This window comes from Cupressus sempervirens, chromosome 4, assembly GCF_028749045.1.
Source record: "Cupressus sempervirens isolate cs-2001-9-10 chromosome 4, ASM2874904v1, whole genome shotgun sequence".
NCBI classification, from domain to species: Eukaryota; Viridiplantae; Streptophyta; class Pinopsida; order Cupressales; family Cupressaceae; genus Cupressus; species Cupressus sempervirens.
The window spans coordinates 669711804-669730214 of record NC_143121.1 but is presented as its reverse complement, the minus strand read 5'-3'; the positions used below and the strand labels follow the sequence as shown (position 1 = coordinate 669730214).

At 35.6% G+C, this 18411-nt stretch overlaps 1 protein-coding gene across 1 annotated transcript; it reads left to right on the top strand.

Annotated features, from left to right (window-relative positions):
• Positions 1–4354: 4354 nt before the first annotated feature.
• LOC149563034 (putative LRR receptor-like serine/threonine-protein kinase MEE39) lies at positions 4355–17955 on the top strand. Its single transcript, XM_089828055.1, has 5 exons — positions 4355–4491; positions 7580–7795; positions 8503–8686; positions 16542–16606; positions 17520–17955. The coding sequence occupies exons 1-5, from the start codon at positions 4355–4357 to the stop codon at positions 17953–17955; spliced, it is 1038 nt and encodes a 345-aa protein (XP_089684181.1).
• The last annotated feature ends 456 nt before the right edge of the window (positions 17956–18411 follow it).

Genomic DNA, 18411 nt, shown 5'->3' with positions numbered 1-18411 from the left:
AGAAAATGGAGGAAGAAATTGTGTTGTCTATCAAGAGAGAATCTAAAGCTATGAAACATTTTAAATTTTGGACATGTGATGAATATGGTCATTATTCTTCTAAGTTCCCTAAAAGATTAAGAAATTTTATGAAGAAGCCTTATAAGACAAGGATTTTTCTATTTTCCAATGATGAGGAATTAGATGCTAGTGTGGAAAATTTTTGAGTGAAAGTGATGAAATGGGATTTTTTGCTATTAAGCAATAAAGTCTTGAAAGAGAGGAAGTTAGAGAAGAAAGATCTTTATTATCACAAGTTGAAAAGAAGAAATCTGATTCAATTATAGATGGTGGTTGTTCTCATTATATGACTAGAGATATGAATAAGCTCATTGAATATAGCTATGATGGTGGAATTGTTAGAGCTGAGAATAATGCAGCCTAGCACATTAAGGGAAAGAGATCTATTATAGTTGATGGAAAGACTAAAATTGATGATGTTTACTTTGTTGATAGTTTAAAACATAATATTTTTAGTGTTGGACAACTAGTTGACAATGGATATCACTTGCAATTCACTGAAAAGACATGCATTATCAAGGATAAAGATGCTAAGTTGATTGGTAATGGTACAAGGACTAGAAGTAATGTTTTTCAGTTGAATCCTACTGAGATGACATGCTTAATTGCTAAGGTGGATGACAGATGGTTATGACGTAAGAGGTCTTGTCATATAAACTTTGATAACATTGTGAAGATTAGTACTACATTGTTGTTAGAGATTTTACTAAGATTGTAAAACCTACTGACAAGGTATGCAAGGAATGTGCTATGGAAAATTAGAATAAAATTTCATTTCCAAGAAAAAAACTTACTACATTTGTGAAGTTGGAGATTGTACACATAGATTTGAGTGGTAACTAGTTCTTAATAGTGCCTTTGGACACTTGAGTGTATTGAAGATAAATATCTTTGTCTATTGATTTCAATAGGGGAAGAATATCCTTAGGGGGAGAATTGTTCCTAAAATAGAGATTTGATTCATCAAGAGGATTTAAAAAGGATTGATGAAGAGGATTTGAAAAGATGGTGATGTATGGGGGAAATTAACACTTTTCTTATGCATGATAATTACAATATATATGATATTCATGGACAACATGCATGGTGGAGCAATTGCAATAGAGACATTTGGTATTCATGGAACTTAGATATTTTTCACCAATGCCAAATGGGGAGATTGTTAGAATGAATGTTGATGGTATTCCTATGGGGGAGTATCCTAGAATCCCTAGTGACATGATTCAGAGGTTGTGTGTTGCATTCATGACAATGATTATCATTGATGTCAACATAGTGGTTATTATGTGAAGACTGACAAGGTAGCAAACATAGTTTGGTTTCACAAGGATCAAGAAATGAAGATAATATTATGCATAGTTGAGGACATGTTTTACAGAGTATCCTAATTCTACGCTTAAGTGTACATGCGTAAATTTGAAGATAGTAAAGAGTTATTCAAGATTTATTGAAGATGTCATTTAGATAGAGCTATTGGTTAAGAAGTTGTTGATGTTTTGATTATATCTACTAATAGAGATAGAATTTAGTTAAGTGTAGTTGTATTGAGGTAGAAGACATGCTAAAGATGATGTATTTATGAGAAAAGTCAAATGTTACACATGTGAAGAGTTATGAAGACTAAGAGCCGATATTTTGATTATAAATGTGAAAATATGTAATATTGTAATGTAATGTATAATTGTAATATCTTAAGATGGTCCTATATTGTTATTGTAAATTGAGAAACCCCCAAGGCTAACTCAATAACTTATTCTAGGACTTGATATAAAGGAAATATAATTTCCCTATGGTAAAGTGTGGCATTTGTGGTTTTTATGTGTAATGTGGGTATGCAAACTTTTATGTGAGATCTAGTGAACTTGATATTGATTATCCTTTGATCAGAGAAGTATTTGGTGTAGTTGAGACATGGAGAGTGGATGAAGTACTGAATCTAGAATAGAAGTTGTTGTTGGACAATGTCGAGGTAAATCTCTATTAATAAATGAGAATAGTACAAAGACTATTTGGATAGTACATCATTTTATCTTCTCATCAACTTCTAATAGGGTTGGTATAACTCCTAACGTGGTTGGAATCTCCTAACAAGGAATCTCATGTACTAGATATATCACATTGACTACTAACGCGATCCATCCTCTTACAAGGAAATTATAAATTACTACATCATTTTATGGGTACCATCCCCACTAAGGTTTTCCTCTCTTCAAGGGTTTCCCTAATTAACAAATATGGTGTTATTGTGTATGGTGATCTTTCTATGGCTGTTGCATTTAGTGTTTACATGTTTCAGAATTAATAAGAATATTGACAGTTGTTTCGATTGCATAATTGATTCAGTCCCCCTCTTAGTTATCTTGGTGGACTTTACTTTCTAACACACACACACACACACACACACACACACACACACACACACACGTGTATATGTATTTATATATACATACATATATACATACATACATATGTATATACATATATACATACATATTAAATTGTCTTAATTCTTTGTTTGTGTGTCTAGATTACATATTATTATTATTATTTTCTTATTTTCTTAATTTAGGTCATGTCAAGTAATTTCTATTGGAAACTAAGATGACAAATTTCTAACAATTAATAAAAAAATGACTAATTTGAACTACTTGAAAAAATAAGATAAATGAATAATCTGAAGAAATTATTTTAAACATTTATTATTTTTATTATTTATTTATTTAGTCTATTTAATGTATTATAATTAATGACTTGATATCTTCATTTGTCAAAAAAATAATATATATTGAATAAATATTATTTGAAATGCTCTTGATTATGTCAATACTTTTTATAAAATGTTAGACCTTAAAAATTGAATTATTAGTAAAATAAATTAGTTTCTTAATCTAATTATTATTATAACCATTCATTTGTTTTATAAGCTTTCACAACAAAATAATGAGACTCTGGTCATCCTACCTTAAATTATTATCATTTAAAAATGAACGTTTGCTTGCTCATGAAAAAAAAGTCTAGGTCTATTTTATTCTTGGTAATTTATAGTACCATGATTACAAGATATATATGGATTTATTTTAAAGTGCATATAATATCTAATACATAGATGGCTATATAGTTCAATAAATGTATCTAATGTATCTATTTCTTATATTATTAATTAATTTAGAAGTCACTATTATGTAATTTTTAAATTAATTACTAAATTTTAAAAATTGGTCAAATGCAGTTTTAGGCTGTATAGCCAGAAAAGTAGGGCGACAAAGATCGTCAAATCGAATAGGGATGAAAAAAGGATGAGCCTCCAACCAAATGCCAGTGTGAAATGCGCATACAAACGAATGCTGACAACCCTAGGATTAAGTTATTTTTCGTGGCGTCTCCCATTCATTGATTTTATTGTCCTTTGCACAATCGTTACGAAGAATTTGTCGCCGCAATCATTTTCACACCTAAAACTGCTAATGGGAGATGAGGGTTCAAAGTTTTTAAGTGAATAAAAACTCGCAATTTGAAATATTATTGAACTATATAAGCAAGAGTCTATTTATTTAATGGCATCTGCAAGTGCATTATTTCTAAAAGTCAAAGTCAGTACTTCAACCATACGCAATTACTTGAACTCTGCTCACAACTTCTTTGTTTTTTTCAAAATTAATGTAAGACCGTCCAAATTGTTTTATGAACGAGTGTGTCATTGGAAAAGGAAAGGCTATTATTTAGTTAATGGTTCTTTCTAACGAAGTGATAATCTTTGATCTTGGTTATAAGTCTTTTATTTAGTTTTGGATCTTCTTTATGCAGTTATGGATGGCTTAAACATCACATACTAAACTTCATTTCTTATTTCTTATGTAAAAGTGCTAAACAATCAAAATTGACTTTTTTTTTTTTTTTTAAGCTTAATTTCTATATAGCCAAGTCACCCAGGACTGAAATTCAGTGATAATTGTTAGGAAAGATCAGCTCTTTGTTTTTCATTATGAACAAAGTGTGGATCTTGTTCATAATATCTGCAGTATTCGCTTCTACTGTATGTAGTCAGCCAGGTAAGCCCTAAAGTTCTGCTAAGCCTTTTGTGATCCGTTCTGGCCATACTATGAACATGCATATGATGACAGATGTTAAAAAACATTGATGGGTGTTTCCAGGATTCCTTAGCCTGGACTGTGGAACCACTGAGAATTCTACAGATGATGGTGGAATACAGTGGATTCTAGATGATGCCTACATCAATTCCGGACAGAAATTGAAGCTTTCAAATGCCCCTCTTGGAGGATAAACATCAAGGCAAATGAGCACCCTTCGAAGATTTACCGAGTTAAGGAAGAGCTGTTACCAGTTACCGGTGGGGATTGGGAAAAAATATCTTCTTCGTGCAACATTTGTTTACGGGAACTATGAAAATCTCAACTTGCCTCCCCAGTTTATGTGAGAAAAATATTAAAATTAAATTTAACACTCACAATCTTAAACCTAAAATCTTTACTCGGCATTTGAAAAAGTGCTCGGCACATGAAGGTGCCGAGTGCCAGTTTTGCTCGGCACTTGTTCGTGTCGAGTGTTCTGTTTCAACTGAAATATTATAACTTAGAGAAATTCAACGTGAATGCTTTCACCATTAAAACCAAAAAGGCCAAAGCTTTAACTTTTCAAACAAACTTGTCAAATGCAATGAATAGAAGAGGAAGATATATTCAAGTATGTCTGTTTGCTTTCTATTCAATCTTTAATTAAACTATTACAAAATCTGGGAGCATTCGGCTTCAACCAAAAATCTTAAAATAACCCTAAACTGATAATACTTTGTTTTCCCAACATTTTACGGAGAGTGTAATTACATTAATTAATTGAAAAGAGAAAATACTCAAGAAAATTTGAACTTCCTCTCTTCCCATACTTTTCTCTCTCCACATACTAAAACTTTAGAGAGAAGTACGGGTTAAGGTTTTAAGTTTGAGTTTCCACTCTCTCTCCTCCCATTTTTCTCTCTCCACATACTAAACCTTTAGAGGAAGTTCGGGTTAAGGTTTTAAGTTTGATTTTCACTTTTTCTCTCTCCACGTACTTGCCATACTCTCTCTCCCCGTACTCCAACTTTTTACCGTAATTCTAACCCGAACCTCCTAACCTAAAATTCAACTTGAAGGCAACTGTCGATTGGAGATGAAGTTCATAGATGTTGGAATAATTTAGGTATGTTGTTTCATTGGAGGCCAGTTTGAAGAAACCCTGAAATTGCAAGAACCCAACTCCTGTATTTCTCAGAAAATAAAATGGCAGTTATAATGTCTGTGCAAAGAGGATGAGGATGCAATCTTCAATGGAGTGAAATTATTGATATTCAATAGCAATGGAAAGTCGTGGCTTCTTGAGTGACAGAAAATAATGCACATCAAAGTCGTCTCGTGAGTTGCCAGAGTATGTGTGCGGATTTTAAAACTAACATTGACATCTTGTTGGTGTCCTTGCCGCAGAGATACAACATGGTCTTCATAATGATGATATGTGAACAGGTTTGATTGAAAGCTTAGCTGTGACAAAAACACAACATTCTTACCTGTGACATCAGAAAAATAGGATCGAAATGCATGAAGTTGAGACGAAAAACTTGAGGTACGATGTGCCACATCTTGAAACATCCTCAGGGTGATATCAAGCATTTAGAAAGAAGTGAGGCAAACATAGAAGGTGATGATTGAAGCGACCATAAGCAAGGCATGGGAACCGTTTGACAAAATGCGTTATCTCCAGGCTGTGGTGTCATGAGCAGCATTAAACATGGGAAGACTATGCACGAAAATGAATGTGCAGATCAAGAATAAGCCGCCCCCAACAAAGCATGAGCATTGTTAAACAAAAATCACAGGAAGACGCTCCAAGGCACCCGATAATATCAAAATAATGGTATTATGAACCTGTCACAGCCTAACATGGTATTGTTATACTCCCAAGCCGCATTAGCACTGGTGTTTGGAGTTGAAAAACTCACAATGCATTTGAACACTGAGTTTAGAATCATGTATGGGAATACAAAGCACTAGGTGTGACTTGTTTGATGGAATGCACTTTAGAGTTTAACTGAGACGTTTGGCAAAAATTTTCACCTCCAGCACTTGGGTAACCCCTAGCTTTTCTCTTCTGCGGTATCCATAGAAAGATTCTCGTGTCACTAATGAGTTCGAACAGTTGGCAAAGCAATGGAGAAAATACATTCAAAGCCAGTGTGCTTATGTGGTTCAACTGAAATATCATCAATTGATTAGAATAAGTGCAACGTATGAAAAGACATAAGGGCAGAGGTGCATGGACATAGAAAAGCACGTGACCATTGATATTTGAAGGTAATTTGAAGACAGAGGAAAAGTAGGCAATCCTGCCATCAAGAAGAAGGACATATTTTTTTAAAAAACATGCCCACTATCTGTTTGTCAAAATGAGCAACCTCGAATGCCAATAAAGCACTTCTAAACTGCCGCACAAGAATGCATAGAACAGTTATAAAGCAAGCTCTCAAAGAGGTGAATTGTTCGATGAAGTGCTTCTATCGCACATGAGAGCTAGATTCTTCAAAGCAAAGTAAAGATTTTGGTGAAATTTATAATTGAAGAAGATTTAACATCAAATTTAAATAAATAAAAGTGGCTATTAACTCCACGCTACTGCCAAGACAGCCCTTGACAGTTGACAGGCAACAATATGATGTATAATTTTCAGGGTAAGGAAACTCCTGTGATACTAAAAAGCACGCTCCCCAAAATATCTGACACAAAGATGGGGCATTTAAAAATCAAAGACTTCTAGAAGATGATGAGCAAAGAAGATAAATCACCCCTGGCATGTCGAACACTAGAAAATGGTCTGGCCATGCAGGAGGGCATCCGCTCGCAGTTTAATGTGTAGAATTGGTTTTAGAATGTATCAAGGCATATGATCAGAATTCAAGGGACATCAAGACTATAGGAGGTAATGTCATAGCAAGGTTGGACCCAATATCTATATCCATCACTTTCAGATTGCCAGTAAGAGAAGTGTTTACAGAAATTTCTAAAGAGGGCACTGCCCAAGGTTATTTCCATCAGAATAAGAAAACATGCCTCAATGTTATTGCTAAAAGTTGGCTCGATCAACCCAGGAGAGGAAAATCGCAGTTGCCAAGAATGTTACATAGGAATATCTTCAATGAAGACAATTCTGATATGATAGTTCTTCTCAATAGAGTGGTGGGAAATCAGGTAGCTGAAGATTTTCATGATTGGATGTTTTTGTATATTAATACCATCACCACTGGGAAACAATTTATAGACTGGGGAGAAATGATTAGCGATGCTCTCCATTACCAGTTGACAGGATTCAATGCAAATCAAGGATTTTACATGTCCTCATATCTAATGTATGCAATTGCAAGTATGAAGTCATGGCCCAGTCTAAATCCTTATGGGGAGTATAGCTTAACTACTCAGATTTATAACTATTATCCCCAGTTGCAATTGAAACAAAGCAATGCACACTTCTGCAGGGTGAAAGATGCTTTTTCTATGCTCACTGCCAGGGAACTACAAGGAGACATAGGACTTCGAATTTCTCCTGAAGGAGCTAGTCTCATTAGTACTTATGGTAGCTTCTTCATACAATATTCTCGATTCACTTACATCCGCATCGGAGGTTTTCAAGATTTCCCTCTCATGTTGCCTTGCTTTGTAGATGATAGGCTGGTACTTTCAGAAGTCTGCAGGTAAATTGGTCAAGTAAATAAAAAGTGCAGGAACAAAAGATCAATCCCTTTTCCAATTGGCATCGGACATTACAGTTGTTTGTCTTCTTCGAATGCCCAAAATATTGAGAGATCCATGGTGAACATAACTGTACACTCTTTCTACAGTCGCTTTCCATTTGATGGTAGCGGATATGTTAAAATTAACTTGGCACTTGGACCTAGCTATCTTCATTTTCCCACATTGGAAGATTTTTGGGCAAATTGTGAGAATGATTTTGAAGTTAGAAAAAGGGACTGGATGAGATTTACAATACAAAAAATCATTGATTACAAAATGGGATGGGATGTGACTGGCATAACAGAGGACAGGTCAAACTGGATTGATCCTTACTTCTTTGAGCGATACAATTACTAGAATTGCCATATATCAATTGGTCGCTGCCAGAACTAAAAGACCTCAAGAAAAGGACTTTCTTTGTGATTCAATGAACTGAGACTTGGTTAAAGAATAAAGTTAAAGAAGCCACTACTACCACTAAGTCAACAGGAAGGAGTAGTGTAAATAATAATAATACTTCTCAAGAAGGAACATCAGTTTCAGCCATTCCATTTCCTATTCCTACATCCTCAGGCTCTTTGCATAGCACACAAGGGGAAGATGATGGTGAAGATCCAGATAAATGAGTTAACCTAGTTTCAGCATGTCAACTCAATGTAATCACCAGGAAGAAGAGATCAAAACCCAAGGAGAAGATGTTAAAGCTGATTAAACAAATGATTGATGAAGCTCCTGAGATGAATGCTTTACCCTCATTTGTAGATGAGATGATTCAATCCATAGCATCTCCTTCATGCTCATTGTCTCCTGGGAGCATAGAGGCAATCCAAGAGGAGCCAGATGTAGAAAATGTACATAACTTGAACTTATCATCTACAGTCTTACAGGTTCCTTTAGTAATCAACTCACCCGCTAGTATTTCAACATCTTGGTTACAACAGAGTTTAGAGAGAAAGAAGAAAAGGATAATTCAGTTAGAGTCACCCAATCTAGATGTTGTAGCTGACTTGATGCACAGAGGTACAAAGATAAAGAAGACTACAATGGATTCTAGCCTAACAGTGAACCGTACTTTAGGTAATTTATCTATTGAAATTGCACAACCAGTCACAGAGAAGGATTTAAATGAGACAAATGAATCTGATTTTTGCATCACTAAAGTGGATCTAGGACGAACTACTCGTGAAGGGAAAGAACACAATTTTCAAGTGTTAGCTGCTATCCTAATAGAACAATCAAGGAGAGATAAGCAAGTTAAGAATCAACTCAAGTGTCAAGTCCGAGCTCTTTCTTCATGCATCAAATCGATGATTTGTGACTCCTTTCCAGATCCTAGTTCATCCATAGAAAGTATAGAAGATCCAAAGAAGATGTTTGATGAAGGAACCATTCAAAACATAGGAGAATGCCAAACATATTGTAAAATGGTGAAAGCATGAGTACAAAGTATGAAAGAACAGGCATCCAAATTATTTTAGGATGTTCAAAGTACATTTACCAAAGTGAATCATATACAACAAAGCATTCAAAAAGAACTGGAAACTCTCAAGGAACAACAAACATTCTAGAGAGAAATTGATGCCAATTTAGTAGAGATTAAAGGCATGGATAGCAATATAGTCAGGTCACTAAAGTTAACCAGCACTGGAGAAGAAGAGAAAATTGACATATGGCTAGAAAACATCCGATGGAAGAATGATAGTATGAATGAACAATTGAGTGAAGGAGAACAATTCTTAAACTCTTGCAAGTTACTGAAAAAGAGGGCCTTGGGAGAAATACCAATGATTGTAGAGGGTATTCCTATTAATGAACATACTCAAAATCCAGACATATCTTCCATCTTGAAATGCATAGAAACAAAAATCAACACCGAACTTGGTAGCAAAAAAAGTTTAGATGCTAGCGCTATGATGAAATTGAGCAGTCTCTCAGTAGCATTGAACTCCTGTACTCAAAACTTGTCAGGTTGTGTCATAGAACTGGATGAAATTAGAAAGAGACGTGAGTTGTGTAAGCTGAAGATGCAGAGTTTAATCATCATTAAGATCAAAAATTTGGCTCAATTGATAAAATCATTCAGAGCATACAAGGCAAACTTGACTCAGTTGCTGGTAGCACCTACAGATCAAGGAACGAGTTCAAAGAATTAAAAGTTAGAAGTTTTCCTGTCTAAAGTTGTCTTAGAATTTTATTGATGTAATTTGTAAAAAGGTCAACTTTAGAATTAACTCTAGTTTTCATTTTTCTAACCGTAGTTAAGCTTCAAGGGTTAGAGTTGGTTATGAATCGTCTTCAAGTAGCCCAAACTCTAACTTTTTGGGTAGTTACGAACCCGAAAAGTTAGTTATTCTAGATTGGCTATAAAATTTTGGAGATCAATGTAATAAGGGACTTTTTGGGACTTGGATACCGGGAAACGTTGTTGCTCTGATCATAAAGCAATTTTTGGAAAGTGTGTACAATTTTTGTTTTTGTGTAATCAGTTATTTCTTTCTTTCTTGGTGCAAGAAATAAAACGAAGTACATTTAGCGTTCTCTCTCCAAGGAATCCAGATTCTTAAAGTGTTGATTCATCTATGATTACTTTCATGGTATAATGTGAGTATTTGTGGATGTTTGAATTAGCATTGTGTTGGTGAAAGTTCTCAAACGTAGTCCTTGATAGCTCTCATTAATAGTTAACGTCATTTTTATGAAAACGTTGAAGGCATGTGGTGCATTCGCTATCAATGGTTTTCCTTCTTATTTTCTAAGTTCTTCTTATCCTTTTTGAAAAATCTAAAATTCTATCTTACGAGGGAGCTGCCCCTCTAAACGCAGAGGAGGCCAAATATCAAGAGCCTATCCAACTGTTGTGAACGATCTGCCACATACACTCCGTTGGGAAAATTCTACTGTGACAAATCTGTTTACCAACATACGTCAAACTTCAATAAACTTTTAAACTTGCAGCTCTAATGGCTGCATACAAAGGTGCCTGGAGAAATCACTGCTTCAACACGAAAAAATAAAACAACAACCAAAAAACTCATAGAATGAACAGAGGAGTCACGTGCAACTGGAGACACTGAACATACTTCCTTCTGTCTCTACAACAAGTGGATCTGCTAACCACTTTCTTCTTCTTCCTTTTCTCTATTCTCTTGAACTGAAACTCTAAATAATCTGACTAAATAAATTAATGAATAAAAATTCCTTTTGTCACATCCATTTTCCCCATCTTTTCAGAATTTGAAAAACTTCACCTACCCATATTAATTTTTTTGTTTGTTCTGGATGTTAGGGGGGTAGGTGAGCATTTGGCTCTAGGGGCAAACATCAACAATGCATTAAATATTCCAACACTCCCCCTTTGTCCCGAGCCAAACAAATAAAGATCATAGTTGATCCAAATCAACTACACCAAGACACTCTCTTAGGTGTAAAAAAGATCCAATGCCTAATGGATTTGTGAAAATGTCTGCTAGCTGTTGCTCAGACTTACAAAAAATTATTTTGATATCCTCATTCTCCACCAACTCTCTGATGAAGTGATATCTGATTTCTATGTGTTTGCTTCTCCCATGGAAGATTGGATTCTTGGACAATGCAATTGATGAGATGTTGTCACAATAAATTGTGGTTCCAACCTCTTGCCTTTCATTCAAATTTGTCAAGATCCTCCTTAGCCAAATTGCTTGGCATATTGTTGCACTTGCTGCTATGTATTCAGCCTCTGCTGTAGATTGAGAAACAATAGGTTGCTTCTTGAATACCCATGAAATTGCACTCGATCCCATATGAAACATGTATCCGGAAGTGCTCTTCCTATCATCTAAACTTCCAACCCAATCACTATCCGTGTAACCAACCAACTTGAAATCATCATTTGTAGTATATAAAATCCCAAATCCCTTGGTACCTTTCACATACCTTAGGATCATTTTTCCTGCTTGCCAATAAGAATCCTTTGGTATTTCCAAAAATCTAAAAATTAGACTTACTGCATGAATTAGGTCTGGCCGAGTTGCAGTCAAATATATTAAACTTTCAACCATACTCTTGTATAGTGTTGAATCCACTCTCTTGTTAGAGTCTTCCTTGCTCAATTTTAGACCTACTACTATTGGTGTGGGGGCTGCCTTACTATTCTACATTTTAAATCTCTCCAAGATCTGCCCTACATACTTTTCTTGAGAGATGAAAATGCCATCATGCATTTGTTTTACTTCTATACCTAGAAAGTATTTCAAGAGACCTAGATCTGTCATTTCAAATTCACTTTTCATGGCCTCTTTAAACTTACCAATTAGATCCTTGTCATTTCTAGTAAAAATCAAGTCATCTACATACAAGACAACAATCAATACATTACCATCTGCTACCTTGATATAAAGAGTGGTCTCACCATTGCTTTTGCTAAAGCCATTGCTCATCAAATATGCATCAATCCTACTATACCATGCTCGTGGAGCTTTCTTGAGCACATAAAGATCTCTCTTCAATCTATATACTTTGTTCTCTTGACCTGCAACTTCATAACCAGATGGCTACTCCACATATACTTCTTCTTTCAACACACCATTTAAGAAGGCAAACTTCACATCCGTTTGAAATACCTTCCACTTGTGCTGGGCTACAATTGCTATGACAACACACACGGTTTCCATTCTTGCAACAGGAGCATATGTCTCATCATAGTCTCTTCCATATTGTTGTTTGTAGCCCTTTACTACCAGCCTTGCCTTATGCCTATCAATCTTGCCTTTAACATTGCATTTGGTCTTATAGACCCATTTCACTCCAATCACTTGCTTCTTGGGAGGAAATTCAGTTAGCTCACATGTCTCATTTCTTTCTATAGCATCTATTTCCTCATCCATGGCATTACACTATTTCTTCTCCTTAATAGCTTCCTCAAAATATATTGGATCAGTATGAGAAAATAATGCAAAATTAACACTCTCATCATAATCTTCACACCTTTCATCTTGGTATATCTCCCTAACACTCTTTGTCTTTCTTGGTAACGGGGAGGAGAGTGTAGGATTAAAATCTTCACTGCTACTACATCGCCAACTAGCTTGATCTTCACTGGTACTGGACACTGACACTCAGTCATGCCTAGAGGAGCTCGGCAATGACTTAACCTACTTGCCTTTTCTTCTACTTACTCATTCTTCTTGCTGTTCATCAACATCTTCTTCACTCATAATTGGAACTTTACTAGAAGTGCTTGGTGACTCATTAATTGAACCATACCAAGACTGATTTTCAAGAAATTCCACATTTCTTGAAAGAGTCATCTTGTTGTTCAATGGGTCATACAATCTGTATGCCTTTGATTCTGAGCTGGACCCTATGAAGATGCACTTCACACCTTTGTCATCCAATTTCTGTCTTTTTTCTTTAGGCACATGTGCATATGCAACACATCCAAACACCCTTAGGTGTTCAACTATCCATCTTCTTCATGACCATGCTTTCACTTGAATTTTTTCATGGACTGCCTTTATAGGACAACTATCAATTAGGTAAACTGCTATTTCCACAGCCTCTCCCCAAAATTCAGTTGGGAGACATTTTTTTTTCATCATGCTCCTTGCCATTTCAACAACGGTCCTATTCTTTCTTTCAGCCACTCCATTCTGCTGTGGTGTATTGTTGGCTATGAGCTCTTTCTTTATGTCATGTTTCTTGCAAAAAATTACAAAAGAATTGGAGGTATACTCCCCTCCTCTATCTAATCTTAGGAATTTGATATAGTGTCCACATTCTTTTTTAGCTTGGGCTTTAAATTCTACAAATTTATCACATGCTTTAGATTTATTCTTTAAGAAATACACCCATGTCCTACGACTAAAATCATCAATGAATGTCATGAAATAAGTACTCCCCCCAATGGAAGTAACTTGCATAGGACTGACTAGGTCGGTATGCACTAACTCTAATAGATATCTAGCCCTCCTAGAATTTCCAAAATTAAAGGAAAGCGTATGTTGCTTACCCAAAATACAAGCCTCACACTTGTCACAATAATTTCCTACATGTGTCAAACCATCTACCATTCTTTTATTTGACAATAAATTTAAACCAGCATAGCCAAGATGACCATACCTAAGATGCCACAACTGTGAAGGGTCTTCAATCACACTCCTTAGAGCTGATTGTGTGGGAGGTACAACACCAAATTGAAATGAGAAACATGTCTCTATCTTCAAGGGAAACATTTTGTTCTTTTTCATTTGAACTGCTGCAAGTAAGTTCCTTATCCCATCCTTTTCATGAAGGACACACCTATCAATTTTCATCAGCACTTTGTATCCATTTTGAATAAGCTGACCAATGCTCATCAAATTTTTCTTCATACTAGGGGAAAAATACACATTTTGTATTTTCTTCTTGTCACCTTTCTTGGTGCAAACCATAATAGATCCTTTGCCCACAACTGGTAGGGTTCCATTGTTACCCATCTTAATCTCTGATTTGAAACTCTTGTCAATGAACGAAAACAAAGTTTCATTGCCACTGATGTGGTTTCTACATCCAATATCGAGGTACCAAACCTCAAGGCTTCCTTCTTCACCAACATTACACTTGATGAAGGTAGTGTTTTCACTTCCCATATTCACGTCAGCGACATTTGCTTGTCCTGATTGATCTTTTTGCTTCTCCCAACATTCATTTGCATAATGTCCATATTTATGACAGTAGTAGCATTCTACATTATTCTTATTTGAGTTGTAGTTTTTCTTACCTCTTCTTGAGGTATTTTGTGAGCTACTTGCTCCATCTGCTCTTCCTTAGCTTTCTGTTGCAGCATTCCTTTATCCTCCATTACCTTGGCCTCTGCCTTTGGAGTTCTTGCCTAAGCTATTTCTTCCTCTCGCCCTTCCTCTTGGATTTGACCGAGCCTTGAATTCTTGCTCTTGGGAAGATGAAGAAGTAGATCTATTGATCCTATGCTCATGGTTTTGAAGTGTACCAATCAACTCATCCATTGTCAAAACAGTATGGTCTTTTGCCTCTTCTATGGTCATGACCAAATTGTCATATTTATGAGGTAAACTCCACAATATCTTTTCCACTATCCTCTGCTCTTGATAGTCTTCTCCATTTGACTTCAGTTGGTTAATCACATTGGATGTCCTTGAACTAAAGTCTGCAACTGATTCATTTTCCTTCATCTAAAGGTTCTCAAACTCCCTCCTTATGTTTAGTAGCTTTACAGTATGCACTTTATCAGTCCCCTTGAAGTTCATCTCAAGGATATCCCATGCTTCTTTTGCATAATTTGCTGCTGCTATCTTTGGGAATATTGTCTTTGTCATTGCTGCTTCAATAAGGCTTAATGCCTTAGAATCTTTCCTCCTTGACTCCTTCAAATGAGTCTTTTGTGCATTTGGGAGGGCAGCATACTGAGTTGGATCAGTCACGTCATTGAATCCATTGACCACAAACTCTCACAAATCATTTGCAAGCATTATGGTCTTCATCTTCTTTGCCCATGTATCATAATTTTCCCCATTGAAGGGTGGTGGCTACTACCATATCTTTCCTACATCTCCTGCCATGTCAAGTATCCCAAGAAAAAATAAATACCCTAACTCACTGTGGATGTGGGGACTCAAAGCTCTGATACCATGTGAGAAAAATATTAAAATTAAATTTAACACTCACAACCCTAAACCTAAAATCTTTACTCGGCACCTAAAAAAGTTCTCGGCACATGAAGGTGTCGAGTGCCTGTTTTTTCTCGGCACTTGCTCAGCACATGAAGGTGCCAAGTGATAGATTGCTCAGCACTTGAAGAGCTCAGCACAAAAATAGAGTAGGTGTCGAGTGTTTTGTTTCAACTGAAATATTATAACTTAGAGAAATTCAATGTGAATGCTTTCACCATTAAAACCAGAAAGGCCAAAGCTTTAACTTTTCAAACAAACTTGTCAAATGTAATAAATAGAAGAGGAAGATAGATTCAATTATGCCTACTTGCTTTCTATTCAATCTTTCATTAAACTATTAAAAAATTTGGGAGCATTCGGTTTCAACCAAAAAATCCTAAAATAACCCTAAACTGATAATACTTCAAACTTAAATAAAATTTTAAACTTGTAGCTCTAACGGCTACATACAAAGGTGCCTAGAGGAATCATTGCATCAACAAGAAAAAACAAAACAACAACCAACAAACTTGAACAGAATGAATAGAGGAGTCACATGCAACTGGAGACACTGAACATATTTCCTTCTGTCTCTCCAACAAGTGGATCTGCTGACCACTTTCTTCTTCTTCCTTTTCTCTGCTTTGGTGAACTGAAACTCTAAATAATCTGACTGAATAAATGAATGAATAAACATTCCTCTTGTCACATTCCATTTTCCCCCTCTTTTCAGAATTTGAAAAACTTCACCTACCCGTATTAACTTTTCTGTCTATTCTGGATGTTAGGGGGGTAGGTGAGCGTTTGGCTCTAGGGGAAAACATCAACATTGCATTAAATATTCCAACAGTTTATTCTCCTTTTGGACACCGACATTTGGGATAGTTTGTCATTTTCCACTCCAACCACATTGTTTGTTCAGAAGGAAATCATTTTCATGGCAAAGTTCGATCCCACTAATGTTTGCCTCGCTCGAATGAATGCAAGTCTTGGAATTCCTATTATTTCTTCTTTGGATCTGCGACTTATCAATCAAAGTATGTATTGGCCTATAAACTAGGATTACTCACTTTTGAGGCTGGAGAACAGCAATTCAGGAGCTCCAATTACAGATAATGATGTCAGGTGAGCTTTCCATAGCAATTGACCTTTTGGTTCAGTTTTTTCATCTTCTTTTAAGAGAACAAACCCCCAATGGTGGGTTTGAAAGAGTAAAATTCAAGCGAATGCAACAAAAGGAAGTTAAAGAATTAGCAAGCACTAAAGAATCTAAGCAACCTTCTTAAATTTTCTCCTTTCCCCAATTCCAAGCTTAATGGCCTCCACAAACTTTTTGTTGAGGATATCAACTTGAGCATTGAGGTCCTTAATCTCACTAGAGAAATTCCTCTCCATATAGTCCATCATGCTCTGCACTTTTGATGTAGCCCAAACCCTTTAAACAATAACTCAGAAAATTACACAACACAAAAGTTTGAGAATGTTAGAACGGTCACCTATCAGTAAAATTTTGACCAAAACCCACATCAGTAAATCTCAACCAAAAATCCACTAGGATGATCCTACATCAACTTTGATCAAAAGATCCTCCAAGGTTTTGTTTTTTTATAATTATTTAGCACAAAGTCAACCTCAATTTGAGCTTCCTGAATGTTGTGCTCCTCTTCTTCAATCTCATCCACTTCTTCAACTTCATAATCTTCATCTTCTATAGTACTTTACTTTCCCCACCATTTCAGAGCTTTCCTCAACTTTAGTTTAGTTTCACAAGTCATTTCCTCGTAATGAGTTTCCTGGGTATCAGCTTTACTCTCTTCTTATGTTACCCATTCTTAAATTTGTTTGAGATTTCTATTTGTCTAGGCTTTTCTAATACTTTGCTCATGTCTGATTTTTAGTCCAGTGATTCTTAAGTACACTATCATTACATTTTGTAAACTTTTGGATAATTAGAAAAGTGTGCTGACTGTTAAAAAATTTATATTTCCTTTTGATCTCTTTACTTTCCTTCTGTTAATGACTAGTTTATGATAAATAGGTATCCAGATGATCCATTTGATAGACTTTGGTCTGCATATCCAGAAGCCTTTCCAAGTATCACAACAAGAAGGACAGTATCTATTGGAGTGGCCTATGACGAACCTCCATCTCGTATAATGCAAATAGTAGAAACAAGCTCTCACAACTCCCCCTCAGTAATAGATTTACCCCTCCGAATCAGCAAGCTATATGGGAACCTTTACATTTCTATGTATTTTGCTGAACTCAAATCTAATCTGAATGGGACAAGTATTCGGGAATTTGACTTGTTCCTAGATGGTAACAAGCTTAATAAAGATCCCATTCGGCCCAATTATCTACAATCATCGAATGTATTTGTCCTTGTACCTTATGGCATTAGTAATACTATGACATTTCAATTGCAAACAAAAAATCCTTCCTCTTTGCCACCAATAGAAAATGCTCTCTGTTAGTTTTGTTAGCTTTGGACAGCTTTTTGTCCATTTGCTATTATTTAGCAAGTAATTATTTTGCTAACTAATTGGTTAGATTAGAAACAAATATTTGTTAATTAATTGACCACCTTTGGAAACAACTAGAAATCGACTTGGTTAGGGTTGTTAAGTTGTTTTAATCTCAACTATCGATTGTAAATCAACCTCAGCCATTGGTTTACCAATAGGAGTAGTATAAAAGGAGGTCAGGGGGGCATTTGGAGAACATGAATTTTGGAGAAACATTTGTAGTGTTAGCAAACAGTCTTGCAGTGTTAGTAAGGACGCAGTGTTAGCGTTGGAATAGTAGTGGGGAATATCAATAGGATAAATTAGGAGGTTGTCAGAATTCTACCAGTAAGAGGCAAGGAATTTTGTATCTCTTGATTTTCTGAAGTTTAATATAATTTCTCATCTATAGAACTAGTTTTCCCT